This window comes from Cnephaeus nilssonii (genome assembly GCF_951640355.1).
Source record: "Cnephaeus nilssonii genome assembly, chromosome: 3".
Lineage (NCBI taxonomy): Eukaryota > Metazoa > Chordata > Mammalia > Chiroptera > Vespertilionidae > Cnephaeus > Cnephaeus nilssonii.
Genome location: NC_137074.1, coordinates 20,125,021 through 20,145,022, shown reverse-complemented (window position 1 = coordinate 20,145,022; position 20,002 = coordinate 20,125,021). Strand labels below are relative to the sequence as shown.

Below are 20,002 nucleotides of genomic sequence, written 5' to 3'. Positions count from 1 at the left end.
AATCAGTCACAATGGCTGGACTTCTACTCTTTCTACACTGCACAAGCCGAGAGCCCATCATGTCCTGCAGAGCCAATGCTCATTTCCCTGCCAGGCTTCCCTTGCACAACCTGATGGTCTGTTTTGCCAAAGAACAAGTAGAAGCACAGTAGTTTGGCTATGAAGTTGAAAATGACAGTAGTGTTTCTCACTGTTTTAGAGGACTTTGCAGGTGTTGAAATTAAGACACTGTTAAAAATAGATTAGAATACAATAAACATGGGCCACTTTGACACCAGCCATGGATGGTTCCTCTCTTCAGCTGAGGAGAGGAAAAAGTCAAGTACCTCAGTCCAGGGACTGTGCACAGACACTTCTGTTTTCTGCCTTCGTTATCTGATTAGGTCCATGACTCCCTACAGCATTTGGCAACCTTTTCATTGAACTTTTGGAAAGAAATCAGGACAGAAAACTACGGTATCTTTGGAAGAATGGGTTGGTAAAAACAAGAAAATATTGATAAAAAGTTCCATTTGGCCTTAAGTTTTCAAGACATACTGACTGTGGAGGTTGACACAGGGGTGTGGGAGGGTGTGGGGTCGGGGAGGCCAGAACAGGGGCTGGCTAGGCAATGTTTTTTTTTTTAATTTTGTATTCTTGAGATTGGAACCTGGTAGAACTTTCTGATTTTCCAGGGTGGAGTCTTATTTCTAAATTATCTTCTACTTGGAGAACTTCATCTATGACAACAGGAATGATTATGGCTTTTGGGAAAACTGTAAGAACAGCACAGACCCTAACTCCATAAAACGTTGATCCTTTACTTTGGACTATAATGTGGTCTCTTTAGATTCAGGCATTTACGTAGGAGTTTTAAAAATTATCTTACCCAGTGGTGGTTCTAACCTGGGGGACAGATTACAGGTAAGGCAGCATCGCAGGCATTGTCCTTCTCTTGCTGAGAACTACTGAGAGAATAATCGAATCCTCTTTTTTTTTTTTCAGGTAGGAAAAGCAAAGGCCCAAGAAAACAGATCTAATGCCCATAGTCACCTTGTCATTAGTGGCAGAATAGGGCTAGAACAAGAAAGAAATCTTCTACCGGGATAGCACTTTCCCCCTTGCACCTGGCATCCACGCGGGCACTGCAGCAGACTCCCTACCATTGGTTCTCCTGACAGCTTTCTATCCTAGTCACTGACATAGGTCCCAACTGAGTGTCTCAGCTCTTAGACTTTCTCTTTGCCCAGGAGTCAGCCATGATGAAACTGGATTTATGTGTGAGATTACAGATGGGCCTTATCTGATGAACAACTCCAGATGATGGGGAGAGGCTGAGAGAGACCATCAGTCCCCATACAACTCAACAACAGTGCCCCGTACGAGAACTGATGTCCTTTGTGTGTGAGGGATGGGAAAGTATAGGTCTTCTGACTTTGGTCTGTACTTTAACCTCAGAAAATCTGGTATTTCTAGAGAAAGGAGAGCGAGGCACTGGAGAGGGTTGTTTTGTTTTGTTTTTTCCCCCCAGACAATTTCACTCAAATCCCTCCATATAAGGCTTATGTTTTAAAGAGCTAACAGTGGAGTCTACTGTCTTGTAATTTGTACTAGTCATTCTTCATTTCTGGTTCTTCAGCTGCTCTAACAGGATAGAAATTAAATGACCTAAAGATAGTTGTTATCTTCAGAGCTGAATGCTCTTATTGTTCTACTAATATCATTTAGAAATGTTTTCAGCTTAAGAAAATATCCACATACATATATTTTAAATTATCCATAATAATGGTGGTAGTGATAAAGGAGAAAAGGGTAATATCCAGGGTTAGTTTGAAACTATATGTTCAATATTCATAGTAACTTTAGGGAGGACTTGTGGAAATGAGTCTATTAAAATCTCAAGTGAAAAAAGATGGTGAGCCCAGCCTGCATGACTCAGTGGTTGAGCATCGACCTATGAACCAGGTCATGCTTCAGTTCCCCGTCAGGGCACATGCCGGGCTTGTGGGCTCGATCCCCAGTGTGGTGTGTGCAGAAGACAGTCGGTCGATGATTATTTCTCATCATTGATGTCTTTCTCCCTCTCTCCCTTCCTCTCTGAAATCAATAAAACTATATATATATATATATATGTATATATATATATTTTTTATTTATATATATATATATTTTAAAGTATATATATTTTTTAAAGTATATATATGTACTTTTTTATATATATAAAGTATATATATGTATTTTTAAAAGTATATATATATAAAGTATATATATGTATTTTAAAAGTATATATATGTTTATTTATGTATATATATATATATTTTAAAGTGTGTGTGTGTGTATATATATATATATATATATATATATATATATATATATATTTTTTTTTTTTTTAAGATGGTGATATGTAAGCATGTTCATACTAGCCCCAACTGGAAACTTCTCAGGTGCATGGATGACTTGTAGTATAGTCACACACTAAAATATCATTCAGCAATGAGAATGAAGGATCCACAAACAAATGTAAAAATATAGGTGAATCTCACAAATGTAATGCTGAATGAGAGAAGCCAGGCACGAAAGAATACATGCTGGTTGATTCTATTTACGTAAGAGACAAAAACAGCAAAACTAATGTGTGACATTAGAAGTCAGGGCAGCAGTTGTCCTTGTAGGAGTGAAGTGACGGGTGGGGAGGAGGGGTTTCTTGGTGGCTGGGAATGTTTGGTTACTTACAGTGCTGTGTTCAGTTGGGGAAAGTTCATTGAGCTGCACACTAATGCTTTGTGAAATGTTTGTATATAAGTTATATTTCAATAACACTTTTCAAGAAGCAGGAAAAACACGAAACTCTGTTTCATGTTTTGTTAGGAAAAATAAAGATTTTGGGAAGTGTACCTGTTTTGCAAAATGTTAATCAAGTAACGAAATGAACTAAAGTCGTGAACAGGATAGGAAAAGAACGTCAAAGCCTCAAAAAAGATTGTGCTCCTATCAGAAACTAAACAGCCCCCTCCCAGAACTCTATGCAAGTTGGAAATTTAGAAGCAGGTCTGATGGAGACAGAGGTGCGGAAGCCCCTCTAGTCAAACATGCACTTTGCAGAGCGAAATGGCGGCCGCAACAACCCTAGTGAGCAGTGGATTCACAATCTCAATTTATTATCAAAATATTTCCATCAGGTAACAAATCTGAAAGGCTAAGGAGATGTGGAGCTACATAGATGCGGGTTTGCCCTTTCATTCCAGCCACCTAAGGGACAGGTTGAATTTGGAAAATCCTGCTTGTAAACCACAAGTCTTATATATCTTTAGACAACTGTCCAATGGCAATGTTTAAGCCAAAGTGTGTACTTAAAGCTTTTCATCAATATGATTGATAAGTTTAAAAAGTCTCAAATGTTCATCTGTACATCGCTTTACAGATCTTGGTTCATAACTATTTATCTTGGTCTGAAACTTCAATAGTCAATGATTACATATAATAACAATTACTTAGTCATAAATGTAGTCAACAATTAAATATAAAAATTATTTATACATTGCTACAAATTTCTTAAAAAGACCAAGTTTTGAGAGAAAGAGAGAGAGAGATAGAGAGAACAAGAAATTGCTTAGAAAATTGCAAGAAACCTCAAGAATATTGTTATCAGTCAAAACAGGTACAACAAAACACAGTTTTAGACATTTCATTTTAGCCCTAAGTACTTAAAATAAAATGATCTCAGAATGCATAACTGATGACTGGAAAAGTTAGTTTGAAACTACATAAGTCCCAAGGCCCCAATATGTATAAGAATTCTTTGGAAGAGATTTGAAGGAGCATAAATGTTGCAAATATAAATACAAATAAGTACTTTGACAATGTGTTTTTCACTCCCAGGTCACTGATGTGTGTTAGGTGCCAATCGTATTCTTCAATTTTTTCTCTTCTTCCTTGGATTAGAAATCCTTCTCTAATAATGGTTAACACTCTTCAAGAGACAACATCACACTGGCAGATCACAGGAGAAACAGAAGTGAACGGTAATACTATTTTTAGAGATTATGCATTATTTACACAGTGAGAAGTGATTGATTTGATAGACAACGGACGCCCTCGTCCCTCCACCCTTTTCCAGAATAACCTAACTTCATTTTATTATGATGTTCTCATCTCTGTTAGGTATTCATGTGTAATAGCAGTGAGCTCTATGGCCCAGTCTCTTGGATAGAGGTGCCCATTTCTGTGGTGTTGACGAGTCTAGCCGAGAGCTACAATGCTTCTTTTGAAGATCACCACACCCGGCATTTCTTTTCTGGATTCATGTATGAATTCTTGAGGCAATGGAAGGCTTCTGCAAACTCAGGGGAGTTCTGCAAAGTCCCAATGATCCTGTGAAACAAATGAAAGTCACCATCAGCATTTGACACTCATGTCCATACCACGTGGGAGGGCTATAGCATTTCTCTATTAGGCCAAGTGAGTGAATTTAGAATTTAGTTTAAAAAAAAACTGGTAGAATGAGTCCGTTCTTCTCATTAACAGAATTTTTAAATGGAGAGGTAACAAAGTATAGGAGTTAAGGGAACAGATGTTGAAGACAGACGGTATGGTTTGAATCCTGGTTCTGAGTTATTTATTTAGCCTCTCTGCGCCTCCGTTTCCTTTTCTGTAAAATGCATATAATAATAGTACTTGGATCTTAAGGTTCTCACAGGGAATTAATTTATAAACATTCTATACACATTTGTACCATAAATGCATAATTCATATTTGGAATTGTAGTTAATATAAGGAGAGTTTGGTCAAAGAATAAAATCATGACTTTTCATGATAGGACCTTGAAAGGGCTCACATGGTAACTTAAATATAATAGACTTTAAACAGATATTAGTTGATTTAATAGGGAAGGCAACAATTATTATCTATTATTCCAAAAGAACTCCATAAATATCAGAAACTGGATGCAGCCTGAATAACTGGAAAGGGCTGGCAAAATGCCAAGCTCTTCTTATCTCTGATCCTGATGGACAAAACAACAGGGTCCACCCTTATCATCGGCACCAAGCAGCATCTGAGGGGAGAGACAGGTCAGTACAGTGATGCAGGGGTGATGTTTTCCCATCAACCCAGAAACCGCTCCTTCCCTTCTCTGCCCACGGAGACCATGGCCACACCCACCTTGGGTTGGAAAGAGGAGAGCAGACAGGAGTTGTGGTAAGGCTAGCAGCAAATGACCTGAGAGGACCTTCTAATCTACTGAGATCTCCACACACAGATGTATTAATTAACATGTATAACTATGAGCACGTCTGCCCCCTCTAACCCACTCTCCACTTGGCACACAGAGTGATCTTTAAAATATAGATCAAATTCCAGAATTCCCTTACTTAAAACCTTCCAGGGGTTGAAGGAAATTCAACCTCCTCACCATGGTCTCCAACATCCTTATGGTTCCAGCCTACCATCCCTGCCTCCTCGTGGTACATTTCCCTTCCTGTTCCTCATGGGGATGACTCGGACCTACTTTCCATTCCTTACAATGGCCAAGCTCCTTTCCTCTGCAGGACTCGCTGCTCCTGCAGAGCCCACCTCCTGGAAAGTTCCTCCCCAGTGACTATACGGTTAACTCCTTCTCGGCCTTCCTGCCTCTGAAAACCACACCCCCTCCAAGGCTTTCTTCAAATACTGTCCCTTCTGGATCCCCCTCCCTGTGCTAGCCCTATCACAGAGCTTATCACAATTTACAGTTATTTGTTCTTTACTTCCTGACATACCCACTCCACTGTAATCACTGTGAGGGCAAAAGATTATGTCTCCCTTGCTCCTGCTGCACCCCAAAGCCTGGCACACTGCATGCATATGGCAGGACTCAATACACACTGGATGAATGAGCCTGTCACCTGATCATGGCAGTTACATGTGGGAGTAATAGGGCATTATGAAGAAAAACACTGCTTAGTATTTTTGTTGTCTGCTCGCTATTATAGACCAACTGGGATGGAAAGAAAGCATTTCCCTATCCCCATTCTAGGAAAGAAAGACCTATATCACATTTCTCAAAGTCTGACTTCCTAATGTGTCTCTCAGTCCCCCAACACGACTCCCCTAGCCTTCGGGGAGGATGTAAACTTCAGGGAGGAATCCTCCTGGTATGGGGGTGGGGGTCGAGAAGGGATGGAAGCTAGAGCTGGGGAACTGACATCTATTAGTCCACTTGAGAGAGAGAAGGCTGGCCCACTGCCACGAGCCTGAGGAGGGGCCAGTAACGGTGGGTGGTATGAATGACAGGATATGCCTCCACTCTGAGCAGGGCCCTGATAGGATGGTGTGTGGCTGTCGGGTGACTTGAACATCAATAGTGGTGGCTCCTGTGACCCTTGCCCATGACCATTGGAAGGAGACAGAGCCACCTGACTTCAGATGGAGCCCCTCGGACTGTAAGAGCACAGAAGGGTGGAAGCTCTTCCCTACTTTCTCGGCTCACGTGATGCCTTTAGATTCCTGTATAGCCCCAGAAAGGAGTACACTGAAAACTACTGAAATTAAATGTCTCACCTCCTGGCGTACAGTGGGAGCTCAGAGCTTGAATTAATTTGATATAAAAGTAACAATAATAAAAGTGTGTCATTCCTTACATCTGAAAGTTCAGAACAAATTCACTTGATACATCGTCAAAAATGATTGTATATGAAGGAATGAAAGGATTTAGACATCAGGTCCTTAGTCTACGTTCTAGGCTCATGGAGAGAGCTTTGATTCATTTACTGCATGGGGTGGGGAACCTGTTTTCTGTCAAGGGCCATTTGGATATTGGTAACATCATTTGCGGGCCACACAAAATTATCAACTTAAAAATTAGCCTGCTATATTTGGTCAAATATGTAATTAACTCACCCCTAATGCCTTGGCAGGGCCAGACCAAATGATTTTGTGAGCCGTATTCGGCCCGAGGTCCAGATAGTCCCCTCCCTGGATTTTAATCCCATCCCCTTCCCACTTTAGGAAGCCCTATCCCTGGCTGGGGAACAGTCATCATGGTGGCTGACTGCCCCACAAGCTTCTGGGTGAACTGACAGAGAAGCACCTGAGAGTCACTGACTGGAAGAGCAGCTCTTTTTTGTCTTTATTTTATGAAATATGTTTTCAGCCCTGGCCGCTTTGGCTAAGTGGTTAAAGTGTTGGCCCATGGACTGAAGGGTCATGGATTCCCCAGTCAAGAGCACGTACTTCGGTTGCAGGTTCAATATCCAGCCCTGGTCGGGGTTCAAGCAGGAGGCAACCAAGCAATGTGTCTCTCTCACATCGATATTTCTCTCTCTCTCTCTCTCTCTCTTCCCCCCTCCCTTCCACTCTCTCTAAAAAAATCAATGGAAAAAAAATCTTCATTCTTTGGGTGAAGATCAATATAAAAAATAAAATAAAAAATAAGTATTATTTTCAAAGGATTGTGTCTTAGATATAATCATATGGGACAAGTACTTGAGTCCAAACCTATGACTTCTTCTACATTTCCCTTAAAAGCATTAAGGAAATTAAAAGGAAAGAACCACACTGCAAAACAGGAAGGTGTTCACAGAACATCACTAGCAACAACAATCAAGCCAACGCACACTCAGCTCTCAGCCTCCATTCCACCTCCTCTCTTTCTAGCCAAAGGCTTCACTTAGATCATTTGATTCTGAATAATTAGGTCAACAACATACCTCAGTTTCATTTACTTTCCTGGGATTCTAGTTACTACTTGATTGTTTATAACATCAAATCTTTGAGTGGATGACATAAGTACTTTATTTCAAAAAGTGGATACATTATTAATAAAAAACAAATCCCATCTCTGAGCGTGTGATCACATCGAATTAATACTACATAGACTACGTACATAATTTCATGCTATAAGAAAACTATGTACTTTTTGTTTATAATAACAGAATGTAATAAAGGCTCTTATTATTTCTCAAGTGATTTACTTGAAATGTTTACTTTATTACATAAACTATTTTATTATTCTGCTGCTGTTTATTCTCTTGGCAAATAATCACTTATATTGAAAACATCTACAGATGGGAGGATGGGGAGAGGGGGAATTGGAAGAAGGTGGTCAAAAGCTACAAGCAATTATAGATGTTAGCTGATCCTATTGTGGTAATCATTTATAATAGATGTAAATCAAGCAATCATGCTGTATGCCTTAAATTATATAGTGATGTATATCACTATGTCCTAATAAAACTGGAAAGCATAAAAACAAAAATAACATCTAAGATATATAGAGTTGAACATCACTTGACCAAGAATGGACTTTGTATCTTACAACTTACCTGACTACTCCTGCCTGCAATTAACTGGATTTTTAAATTACTGAACGAGATTTTTGCAATTAATGGGTCCACTGACAATTTTTTTATTACTTCTTTTAAATGAATGACTTGGCTATATGATTAACTAGCTTTATTCATGAATAAATGATCCAATCTTTGCCATTAACTAATGTTCATAATTCTTTTAAAGTAGGGTCACATTGATCAGCATGTGTTCCACTATAAATTGATAAAGAAGTAAAGAGATTCTGAGGTAAGGGCTGAATATTTAATCATTACTAATAGGAATTCAACAAGGCTCAATGAAATCCACACCAATATTTACAAAATATCAGAAACCAATGCTATTATTTAAGATGGAGAAAACCTCAGTATTTCAAAGAGAGTTTAGCTTAAGCATGCTAAGTCATGGAATCATAAGGAACAAAATAGCCATGGTACTTGAAAAGCCTATATAATAAAAGCCTAATATGCTAAGTGTCCGGTCATCCAGTCATTCATTCAACAAATCAAAGCGTAAAACACTAGAAAGGATATTCTTTCAAAAGAATTAGTAAGAAAGTTGTGGAAAATATTTCTTGCTTTATTAGTTGGTTTTGTTCTCTGAAGTTTTTTTTTTTCTGACTAGAAAAATAATATCAAGCAATCTAAGCATCTAAATTAGTAACATTACTATTTAGGTAGAATACAGCACAGGTATCATTTGGTCTATTTTGACTTGCTTTGAAAATATTACCATATCTTCTATATTATGTAGGAATATTCCATCTAAATAACTTTAGAAACACATTTACAGCTTATGTAGTAAATATTATCATAACAACTCTTCCCTGAAGTGACTGAAAGAAGTAATTAAATTGCAAATTCTAGAATATCAAGGGGAAATGTTTTTGTTTTAAATACAAATAGTTTAGAAGCTCATTTAAAAGTACATAAGACTTTAGTTAGAAAGAATAGAACAAGTTTATCTTAGACCTAACAAATGATTTTACAGATTCAGCTCTATATCAAGTATAATTCACCTTTTGTTTTTCATACTGTGACTGTATAAGCATAAGAATACAAAACCTCCTATATTTCAAACATTTCTACATAAACCACTGCACACAATCTTTCAATAGCAACTCCATGTCTCTTAGTTTTCAAGGTTCTTTAAAAATATGTTTTACTTTGTACAGCCAGGAAGCAGCCTGTTTCCAAAACTAAATGTAACCTCAACCTTTTGCCAAGGAAATCCCTTTACCTCCAGAGAAAATAACTTCCTTGACAAAAGGTTGGCATTCCATTTACCCTTTAAAAAACAACAACACATACTTCTCTTATTATGAATGAAAAATAGTCACAGAGACATCTTTTGGGTCAGAAAAAAGAAAATGAAAGTCGCAAATAATTTTATGTATTTATACTAAATACATATTTTTACAAATACAAAATTCTACAGCTAATTATATTAAAACTATTTTCAGTTTATAACTGGTGGTAGAAAAGTTACATATTTACCTACATGTCACTTAACCAGCAATCAGTGATTAACATGTTGAGCTATCCAGACATAAGAAATGAACAACAGAAAGTACTTGACTGTCAGGAAACGTGGAATGTTGCAAAGTCCATATGCTTTATTCACAGGAATTCTTATTCTGCTCATACCTTTCTTACTTAAAACCAATCCTAATACCAGTTTTCAAACACAAATATGAAGTAGGCACTTCAGAAACATTAACATTAATCCTCCTAGCAACTCTCATAATTTAATCCTCATTTTATATATTAAGAAATTGAGACCCAGAGGTTAAGTAACAGTTTGTAAATGGCAGAGACATGGTTGGAATTCAAGTGTTTCTTACTTCAAAGGTTACGTTCACTTTTTCGCATACAAGCTAAAGGATGTTTTCGGAGCTAATCAGAATGGAGGTATGGGACGGCCAAAAGCAGGCAATGGAGTAACAGGAAAGAGAATTAGGGAAGGAACAAACAGAAAAACACTAGTAAAGAGCCAAAATGAAAAGTCGAAAAGCAACACCATTAGTGGCTTTAGTGTAGGAATAAATAGCTCCCCACACGCTAGCTTTGGAGGACTTCACTAAACTAATAAACAGTGAAACCATAACTATTAGTCATAACAATAGTCTGTGTCATCAAGAAAAAATACACACAGTTTTGTTCAGGATATTGTGTTAATAAGGCAGGAAGGTAGAAAATATATTTTAAACAGAGAAGTTTTTAACCCAGTGGTTAAGATAAAAATGTTAATACTCAAGACACAAAATTGAGCTATCAAATTATTAATTTGCAGTCCCCTTTCTCCAAGGACTCCAGATGTACCAGGTATTACAATAATGTTACTTAAATTTACTTAGGTTTTTATGGATATACTAGAGGCCCAGTGCACAGATTCATGCAACAGTGGGGTCCCTCAGCCTGGCCTGCGGGGATCAGGCCGAAACTGACTCTCTGACATCCCCTGAGGGGTCCTGAATTGCGAGAGGGCACAGGCCAGGCCAGGCCGAGAGACCCCACCAGTGCACTGGGGAGAGACCATGGGAGGGCTCCAGGGTGTGACTGGCTCGCCTCACCCAGTCCTGATTGGCCAGATCCCAACGGCAAGCTAACCTACAGGTTGGAGCATCTGCCCCTGGTGGTCAGTGCACGTCATAGCTACTGGTCGAACAGTCGCTTAAGCTTTTATATATATAGATGCTTTAGGTCATGGGGATATGTGTGGCAGAACTTCGAAATTTGATTGTTATGGTGGTTAGTAGTTTGCGTGAGCTTATAACTGCTCTCCTCAGTCTGTTATCCTCAGAGAGCAATGATAAGATTCTGACATCTTAACTTCCAAAGACTTCAGAAGAAAAAAGACAACTTTTAAAAATTGAAACTAAAAGTTACTTGGATAAAACATAATGTCAATTGATCCAGTGACTTTTGTTGCTGGTTACCTAAAAAGCAGTTAATTTGGATATTTTAGCAAGACTAAATTTAGCTTGGATTATACACAAAATGAACATACAATAAACAGTTGTTGAGTGAATGAATTTTGAAAGAAATGTTAAGGCAAATATAAATGCTGCTGCTGCTAATGATCATACTAGAACAACACGAGTTTTTAAATGTGGTATTTTATTGTTTCATATTTGAATGTGGTCTTTCCCTAGAAGTGAATGATATGGGCACTATGTTCATGTTTATTTAGGAAGCGCTTTTAAAATTCAGCCCATTAGTTCTCTTTTGTTTTCAGACTGTTTTCCAATCACCCTACAAAACTTTAAATTTATTTTTCAGATAGTCTTGCCTGAGAAAAGTTGTTGCTGATCACAAGGGTTGAAGTCCCTGGGGAAGGGATAGCATTAGGAATTTAGTCCTAAAACAGCTAGATAGAGATCTAGGCTTTAACATTCAAATGCTGGTTAGAGTGATTCTCTTTCAATCCAATGTTCTCATAGATTTTCTGATTTGAGAAGGGCTTTAGATATCTTCTAACTCATTCTTCCACCATGCAGAGCATTTTAATCCATCATCCTTGACAAGTTGTTCTCAGACCTCTGCTTCAAGGTACTCTCTCCTGGAGCTTTGGAGATAACTTTATTTCATGACATACAAGCTCTAATTACTGGCAAGTTTTCCTTTATGCTGAATGGAAATCTTTCTTTGGCATAGCTACTCATGGGTCCTAGGCCTGAACCTTTCACAGCCTTTTAGAAATGTCTTGCGCTACCTTTAAATAGAGCCACTGTTCTGAGGTGACATCTTTATTGGAATCCATCAAGCACTGAACCTAGGTCATGTATATTCTGAGGATAAGAGCAGTGAAGGTTATGCTTGTGTAAACATGACATTTACCTGATCTGCTCTGTTGATCCTATCTGTAACCCTCAAAAGAGAAGAAAACAACAACACTGGATTTCCAAATTTTATAGATTCAGAGTTAGAAAAGGCCGATTTCCAAACTCAGAACTAATGGAGCCAATATTAGAGCACCTTGGCTGCTGTTCAAACCCATGTACCTGAAATTGCCTGGACTGTGGACATCTGTTTTAATGGAGTTGACTGCATACTCTGGCCTGTAGGTCCCACACCACACCTAGGATAGGAATAGAAAAAGGAAATTTTGTGCTTAGGTTTAATCAAGAACTGCTTACTTGTTTGGGCAGGCTGAGAAAAAAGCAAACTTCCTACTGCAAAAATTAAATTGGAATTCTGCATTCCTCAACCATTTACTCTTTAAATACTGTTCAATGATAGGCAACCAGGAGCATAATTATCATTAATATAATCTGACAGTCTGTTATACACAACAAAATTTAGTCAAGTCAAACGACCTGCCACAATTGATTAAATCAAGAAAAATCAGCATGCATTATCTAACTTACTATAAAATTATAACTCAAAATGATTTTCATATCTATCAATCAAGAAAGGTAGCATACCTGAGCAAAGTTCAAAAAGAAGAGTTGTTTGTGATTTAGGTCAAGTCCAGGAAGTAATTTTTCTTCACCATTCTTTTTAACATACTTTTGATAGGCCTAGGCAGTTAGTGAAACAGAAATATGATGTTTATCCTTTACAAATTTATATGTAAATCTATGCAAAAGACCATGTAACAAGTATTTAACTTTTTGTATCATAATCATCATAATATACTTAGATATGGCAACCTACAACTATTTCATGGTTAGAAAGAAAACTCGAATTCATTTACAAATGCTTTGAAAAGAACAAGATAATGATTAACAAATGAGAAGAGTCCAGCACACGTCAAATGATCAACAAATGTCAGTTATCAATGGATGACTTAAATAAGCAATGAAAAGCTTATGTAAATGTTATTCTACTGGTAGATGAATAAGTCCAGCTAGTTGGAAGAATGGATTTCCAAGAGAGTCTGTAATTGCTATATTTAGCTTAGTTACTACTCTTAGCAAAATATACTCATAGCAGACTTTGTTTGGGTGATTCTTGCCAAAAGTCGAGGGATTCTCTTAAGATCCATTAGAGGCCTAATATTCTATGACTCTAAAAATAAGAATGAGCAATTATTTTGGCTCCTTGAAGACAGAACCAAACAAAGTGAACTTTGGTTACATTAGGAAAAAGAAATTTAGGTTATTTGAATGTCAAAAAGTGATCTCAAGTCAAGAGGATTTATGGAAACTATTGGAAAATGTAGTGTTCTTCTGCTTAAATATACTTTAAGAAAGGAATTGACAACTAAATTTTTGAGATGAGTCATTTCCAATTTATTACTAAAGAAAGTCACCAATTAGATAAGCAGGAGATATATTTCATTTCTTTCTACTTGCCATTATCATAGTTTTATTGAATCTCTACTAAGTAAAAATGCTGGGTAAATGGGGGATACTTGAGACTGCTCTTTCTTAGGGAGTTCACAATCTAGTAGGGGACAGAGCATTAGATATTATAATTTTGAACATAATAAAATATTTGCACAAAATTTTTTTTTGCTGCATTATAATTCTGTACTTATTCTAGATGAGCATCTCCATGGAAGTACGATCAACCCAGACTTTGACTGGATTTTTAAATCAGTGGTTCTTAATCTGGCAGTATATAAGAATAACTATAGGAGTATTAAGAGGACTGATGCCTTCCTCTTCCAGGCAAGATGGAGCGACAGGGACTGGTTAAACAACACTCCCACTGAAACAACCAAACGATGGACAAAACATATGAAACAATGGCTTGCATTACACTGGACACTGGGAAAGGGGGGAGTAATCTCTCTGAGATGGTGAACAAATAGATGAGCCTTATGATTGCTCCAGCTTATTGCCTTCAGTGTTTCCAGGCTACAACATAGAGAAAGGAAAACCCATCAGAGTCCAAGGGACTCCTAGAGTTGAGGACAAAATATTCAGGCATACCAAGGACAGGGCACTGAAGAAGAGAAAACTGCATGGATAGAGGATCTCAAGCGATGAGATGGCCCTCTCAAATGAGATGGCCCTCTCGAATATTCACCTGAGTATGTGGGTATGCATGTGAGCAAACTACCCAATGCTAGTGAGGAACCATGGCCAAGGATTAGTGATAAAAACGTCTGGTATGCACACCTAACAAAAATGAAAGACCTCAAGATTCACACAGTAGGGTCTTGCCTCAGCAGTGGAGAATAATCATCTTTAGACTGAGCACTTCCTTAGTCCCACTTAAGACTTAAGTTATAGAAGCAAGATCCAACAGGACCACCAGACCATTTCTGAGGAATTTAACTGTGTCTTAGAATAAAGCTAAAAAATATAGGAAAGCAAAAATATTCAGCTCTCAAGAATGTAAAATGCCCAATGTCTGGCATCCAGTAAAAGAAAAACTACCAAGCATTCAAAGCAGCAGCCATTTACCATCTCTCAGGACTTGATGGGGATTCATTTTTAGGAAGCTTTGCTGTCAGTGTAATCTCCCAAGTCTCACACTCTGATAATCCGTCCGTGTTCACTGCCAAGTCACAGGCCCCACTGTCCTCTCTCCCACATAGTTCTGGTGCTTCCTCTTCTTTCCTGATCCAACTACTGAGCCTCTCCTCCTCTTCTTTAACCCACAGTTCATTTGTCAACCAACTGGTCATGATAGTTTGGATGACTAAAAGGCCACATGCTGAAACCGTATCACTTAGTCCTTCACTGTATCATTGTAAATGAACTGTGGCTTATGCTGATTATAGTTCCTCAACATTTCTTCACCTGTTGTGAAACTGAAGGTCCTGTTTGGTACATTGATCAATGATTCTGAAATAATTCTTTTTATGGGGCCTCTTTTGTCATAAATTTATTTCAGAGATTATTTTTTAGAGAAAGGTTGCCTCCGCTGTGGACTTGCCTATCTCCTTATTTCTGTTGATATAATGCTTCATGTTTCTTCTCAGCTTCGTGTGTTCAGCTCAATCGCAACTAACTGCATTGCCCCTGCTGGTTAGCATATTTACCATCCCCTTTCTCCTTATATTTTCCATTTTAATCTTTTGTTGCTTACATTATGTGTCTTTTGCAAAAGGCTTTGATGAGTGAATGAATGAATGAATATGATAAATATACACTCCAACCACTAAAATGGGAAAAATATTATTACTCACTCTGTATGCTTGGCCAATACCTCCGTTATCAGCAATGTTTTCTCCCAGAGTATTAATTCCATTGATCTGTTAAAAAAAAAAAAAAAGACCCTTAACTATATTCTGATTGTTAAAAAGCATCAGTAATTCACTTAAGATTGGATATATCTGAAACTTTTCAAGAGAATGCTGATGACATACATGCTGTCCACCTGCTAGGTCCCAGGAGAAGTTTCCGTACTGGTACACCATGCATTCGGATTGGTCTTTGAAATTATTTGCAGACTGTTGTGTCCACCAGTCAACAAGGTCTCCATCCTTGTTAAAATTTCTGCCTAGAATATATTGATTCAAGTACAATGAGAACTCATTACATCAAAAATTACAATAAGATATTTTTAATTCAAAGTGCCAGAACTGAAATACCACTGTGTGAGAGGACATTAAATTGAACACATAATGAGAGGAACTGTTATTCTTTCTCATTCAGAGTTGATGACATCTGGACTGCCAGGATTTTGTTTGCTGATGTGCCTTACTATTAATTCAGATGGTTCACCGACCTGGCTCTTAAGATCTCAGCTGAGGCCACCAGATAAGCATTCCTGAAATAATGCCTTATATCTGTTAGATGGTTTCTACAGAAACCATGTCTGTTTCATTTGGTATTTTGAGATTTTGAAAGGTCAATATTTTCTTTCTGGCATTCATTTCATACCTCAAACTCTCGTGACATATGGTGCACTCAGTTGCCCTCTACTTCAAGCACAAAGAAAAAGTCACCTTTCCTCCTGGAGCTTTCCTGCTAACCCTAAATACATCGATCTTTTCCTTTTTTTGAGATATATTTATCGATGTCATTTGATTTACCACTGAGTTTTGTCATCTTTTTAATAGTTATCCATGATGTAGTGAGTAAGAAAATGGTTATGAAGACAAATTATCTGAACTCACATCCTCGTTCCACCAATTTCTAGCTTTGTGACTTTAAGTGAGCCTTTTATGTGTCTCTATTTTTCCCCCATTAATAAATGGAAATAGTATTAGTTTCTACCTGTGAAGACTACTGTATAGTTCATTGAGTTAACAGACACTTAGTAAGTCCTTTTCAAAGTTGTGCCCTTCACATCTCCTATTCTTTCCCTGCATCTCTGAAGGTCTAGTTAAGGTGTAATTATTTTCTCTTTATTGTTCTCTTTCTATTTTCTTTCTCCTTGCAAACCAATATTTGTCATAGCTTCAATTATCACCTCTTTACATATCTCCTGACTTTACTACTTTTCTTCTCAGTTTCACTGAAACTCTAAATCTATTTTGCCAATCAAAACACCATTTTGTGTTGTGTAAATATTTAAGTGCCCACTGTTTGCAAGGCCTAAACTAGGTAGTAGGTTAAGATGAAAAAGAGAAAGAAGTCACACACCACAAGTGGCTTAAGACTCTTATGGCTTTAGGGCACCTTAACGTTTAATTCTTTATATCTTATTTTAAGACGTGGACCTTGCCCTCTAAAAGTCTGGAGAACTAAGACATAAAAACTCATAAAATAAGACTAAATATTATCATCAGGGTTTTCTCAATGTGAATATTTGCTTTATTCCATCAGGGCTTACCTCACTACTAGAAATTTCTTATCTTCTTAAGCAACAGTTTAAAAGGAACGCTAAAAGTATGGTGATTATTAAGCCAGTGATACATGGATGAATGTTATTTTTGTATTGCTAAATTATAATAGCTCTTAATCAGGTTTCTAGGGCTATATCTCCGCCAAAGAAATGTCAAGTTCACTTTACCACTGTCATCGAAGCCATGGGTAATTTCATGTCCTATGACCATGCCGATACCCCCGTAGTTCAACGACTTAGACTGCTGGGCGCTGAAAAAGGGGGGCTGCAGGATGCCAGCCGGGAAGACTACAAGGAAAGAAGATGGTTAAGGATTACTTGTGGTTTTATTTGGGGATGACAGGCCTGGAGTTGGCTTCTTGCCTGCTAAACTGTTTTCTGGTATGTCCCGTTTCATTTAATTACATACAAAAATCTTTTGTGATAGAAACACATGCAAGTCTTTCATTATTGTTGATAACAAAGAGTTCATCCCAGAGTGACACCATTAATCTGTGATTTAGAACTATAATCTACTTGACAGTCTCTAGTAAGATTGTTTTCTGCCAAAAGGAGTTTAGAGCAAGGGAAATTATCATCTTCAATCAGAAGGTCTTTTCCCCACTGTAAATATTTGGGGGAAATAGTTACTTAATATCACAAGTATTACTTTTAATGTTATCTCTAACATTTTATCCATCTTTAATAGCTTGCTAAATAAATAGAGCCACTCAATGGAAGGTATCTCCAACCGCTACTTGTATTTTACTTTCATCAAGAAATCTATGACTGTATATTTCCTTATTTATAATTGTTGTTCTTTTTCTTTACGGGCCCACCTCCTACCTCCCAACAACTCAACTATTAGCCCTTGGAGAGCAGAGATCTGTGTTTGTTTTTGAATTGAGTTTTTTCAGTTCACTATCTCCAGCACTTAAAACAAGAATAGTGCCTGGAAAATTCTAGGTGCTTAGAAAAGGTGTTGAACAAATTAATAACCATCTATACATATAAAAACTTAAGCAACCATTATAACCGGTCAACCGATCGCTCTGATGTGCAATGACCACCAGGGGGCAGACACTCAACGCCGGAGCCAACCTCCTGTGGCCAGCCAACCTCCTGTGGTCCCTCCCCCTGGCCGGCCCTGATGGCCCCCGATCAGGACTGGGTGGGATTGGATGAGATGGCCCTGATTGGCCCTGATCTCGCTGGCCAGGCCGAGGGACCCCACCCATGCACAAATTCATGCAGCAGGCCTCTAGTGATAAATAAATGAATAAATAAATTTACTACGGTGTCCTAAAGACTTTAGTAAATAACTATTTTTATAGGTCTACTCTGACATCTACATTAACTTGTTAACTTTCTACACTTAGATGTCTTATTGTTTAAATTTCATGTGTCAAACATCAAACTCCTCATTTTCCCCTGTAAGTCATTACTCTTTTGACTTTACTATTTCTATTCATGGCATTTGAAGGGTCTAATTCACCCAAAGTGAACATTTTCTACTTATCTCAGATGCCTCCTTTCTTTAATAAAATCTTACACAGTCTACTTAGTAAAAGAAAGAATCATTAAAAAAAAAAAAAAAAGAACGGATCATGCAGCCCAGCTGGGTGTGGCTCAGCAGGTGATCATTAACTCAGGAACCAAGAGGTCACTGGTTCGATTCCCAGTTAGGGCATATATCCAGGTTGCAGGCTCAATCCCCAGTAGGGGGCATGCAGGAGGCAGCCAATCGATGATTCTCTCTCATTGTTGATGTTTCTATCTCTTTCTTTCTCTTCCTCTCTGAAATCAAGAAAAGAAAAGAAAAAAGAAAAGAAGAGAAGAGAAAAGCAAAGCAAAGCAAAGCAAAGCAAAGCAAAGCAAAGCAAAGCAAAGAAAAGAAAAAAGAAAAGAAGAGAAGAGAAAAGAAAAGAAAAGAAAAGAAAAGAGAGGATCATCCACCTCCCTTCTAGAAGCGGCTCTTCTGTTTTTCTCCTATCAGCCTTACCCACACCATCCTCTTTCACACTCTCATTCCTTGCCTTAGAATTAATTTCCTAATTGCTCTTACCACTTCCTGTCTCACCCACCTATAATGTATCCTAAATCTAATCTATCCTGCAGCAGATTGAAGTGCAACTTGACTCATTACCACTTCCTTGCTAAAAAAACCTTGGACGGCTTACAGCTCTCTAAGGAAACGCCAACGCTTTTGCCTGATCTGGCTCCACGGCTCTCTCCTACTTGCCCGCCTCCCTCATGCAACTCCCTTTGGTTCACAATGCTCATAATTTAGTAACTTTATTTTTCATGTTTGAAAACTCTAGTATCCACTGAATAACTGAAACATTATGTTCTGGAACAAAAAATATCATTAGTATAATATCTATTTGCTTGCAAAGCCCCGGGCCATCACAATGTGGGATACCAGGAGCACATAAGAAGTGCCCTGACCTTAAAAAATTTAATATCTAGTCAACACCGAGTAGCAAATATTGGGGTGAATACAACATAGGTTTGCGTGTGTTTCAGGGCTAAATATTAGATATTTACAGAGACTTTAAAAATACACTGGGCAATCTATGTGCTCCCCAGACATCTAAAAAAATCTGCAAAGTTGCTATAGCATCAAAATGACCAAGTAACAACAACAAAAATACTTTTGTCCTTGGTGAATTTTGATGAAAGTTATAGCTCATATGTGGCTGCCTGAGCTATCAACAGTACCAAGAAATAACTTTTAGCTTAAAGTATAAAAATTACGTGCAGTACTTTATTAACTTAAAGTGAACATTATCTCCCACACTATGTACTCTGATTAAAATCCACCCATTATATAAATGCTCTTATGAAACGTGCTAGCAAGACTAAACGTTATCTGTAAAGATCCTACTGTTTTAATTATACACTAATATGCCATTCTTCAGGCGAGTGATAAGATTTTTATGGCTCATACTAAATACTAGTCTTCAAGTTCAGCTTTGCAAATGATGATTTCTCCTTTTTCTCTGTCAGCTAAACCTCTATGATGAGGCTTTTTGCCATTAGCCTTATCA

The 20,002-nt window shown here is 37.8% G+C and overlaps 1 protein-coding gene across 3 annotated transcripts in view; it reads right to left on the bottom strand.

Moving 5' to 3' along the window:
• Positions 1-3,115: 3,115 nt before the first annotated feature.
• The window catches only part of MME (membrane metalloendopeptidase), a 98,891-nt gene continuing 82,004 nt past the window's right edge, over positions 3,116-20,002 (bottom strand). For all 3 annotated transcript variants that reach the window (XM_079766247.1, XM_079766248.1, XM_079766249.1), the window contains exons 18-23: positions 17,142-17,261; positions 15,550-15,683; positions 15,370-15,435; positions 12,710-12,805; positions 12,287-12,363; positions 3,116-4,350 (exon numbers count right to left, since the gene is read on the bottom strand). In XM_079766247.1, coding sequence (XP_079622373.1) covers positions 4,251-4,350; positions 12,287-12,363; positions 12,710-12,805; positions 15,370-15,435; positions 15,550-15,683; positions 17,142-17,261 — 593 coding nt within the window. In that variant the 3' untranslated portion in view covers positions 3,116-4,250. The remainder of the gene's footprint in view (positions 4,351-12,286; positions 12,364-12,709; positions 12,806-15,369; positions 15,436-15,549; positions 15,684-17,141; positions 17,262-20,002) is intronic.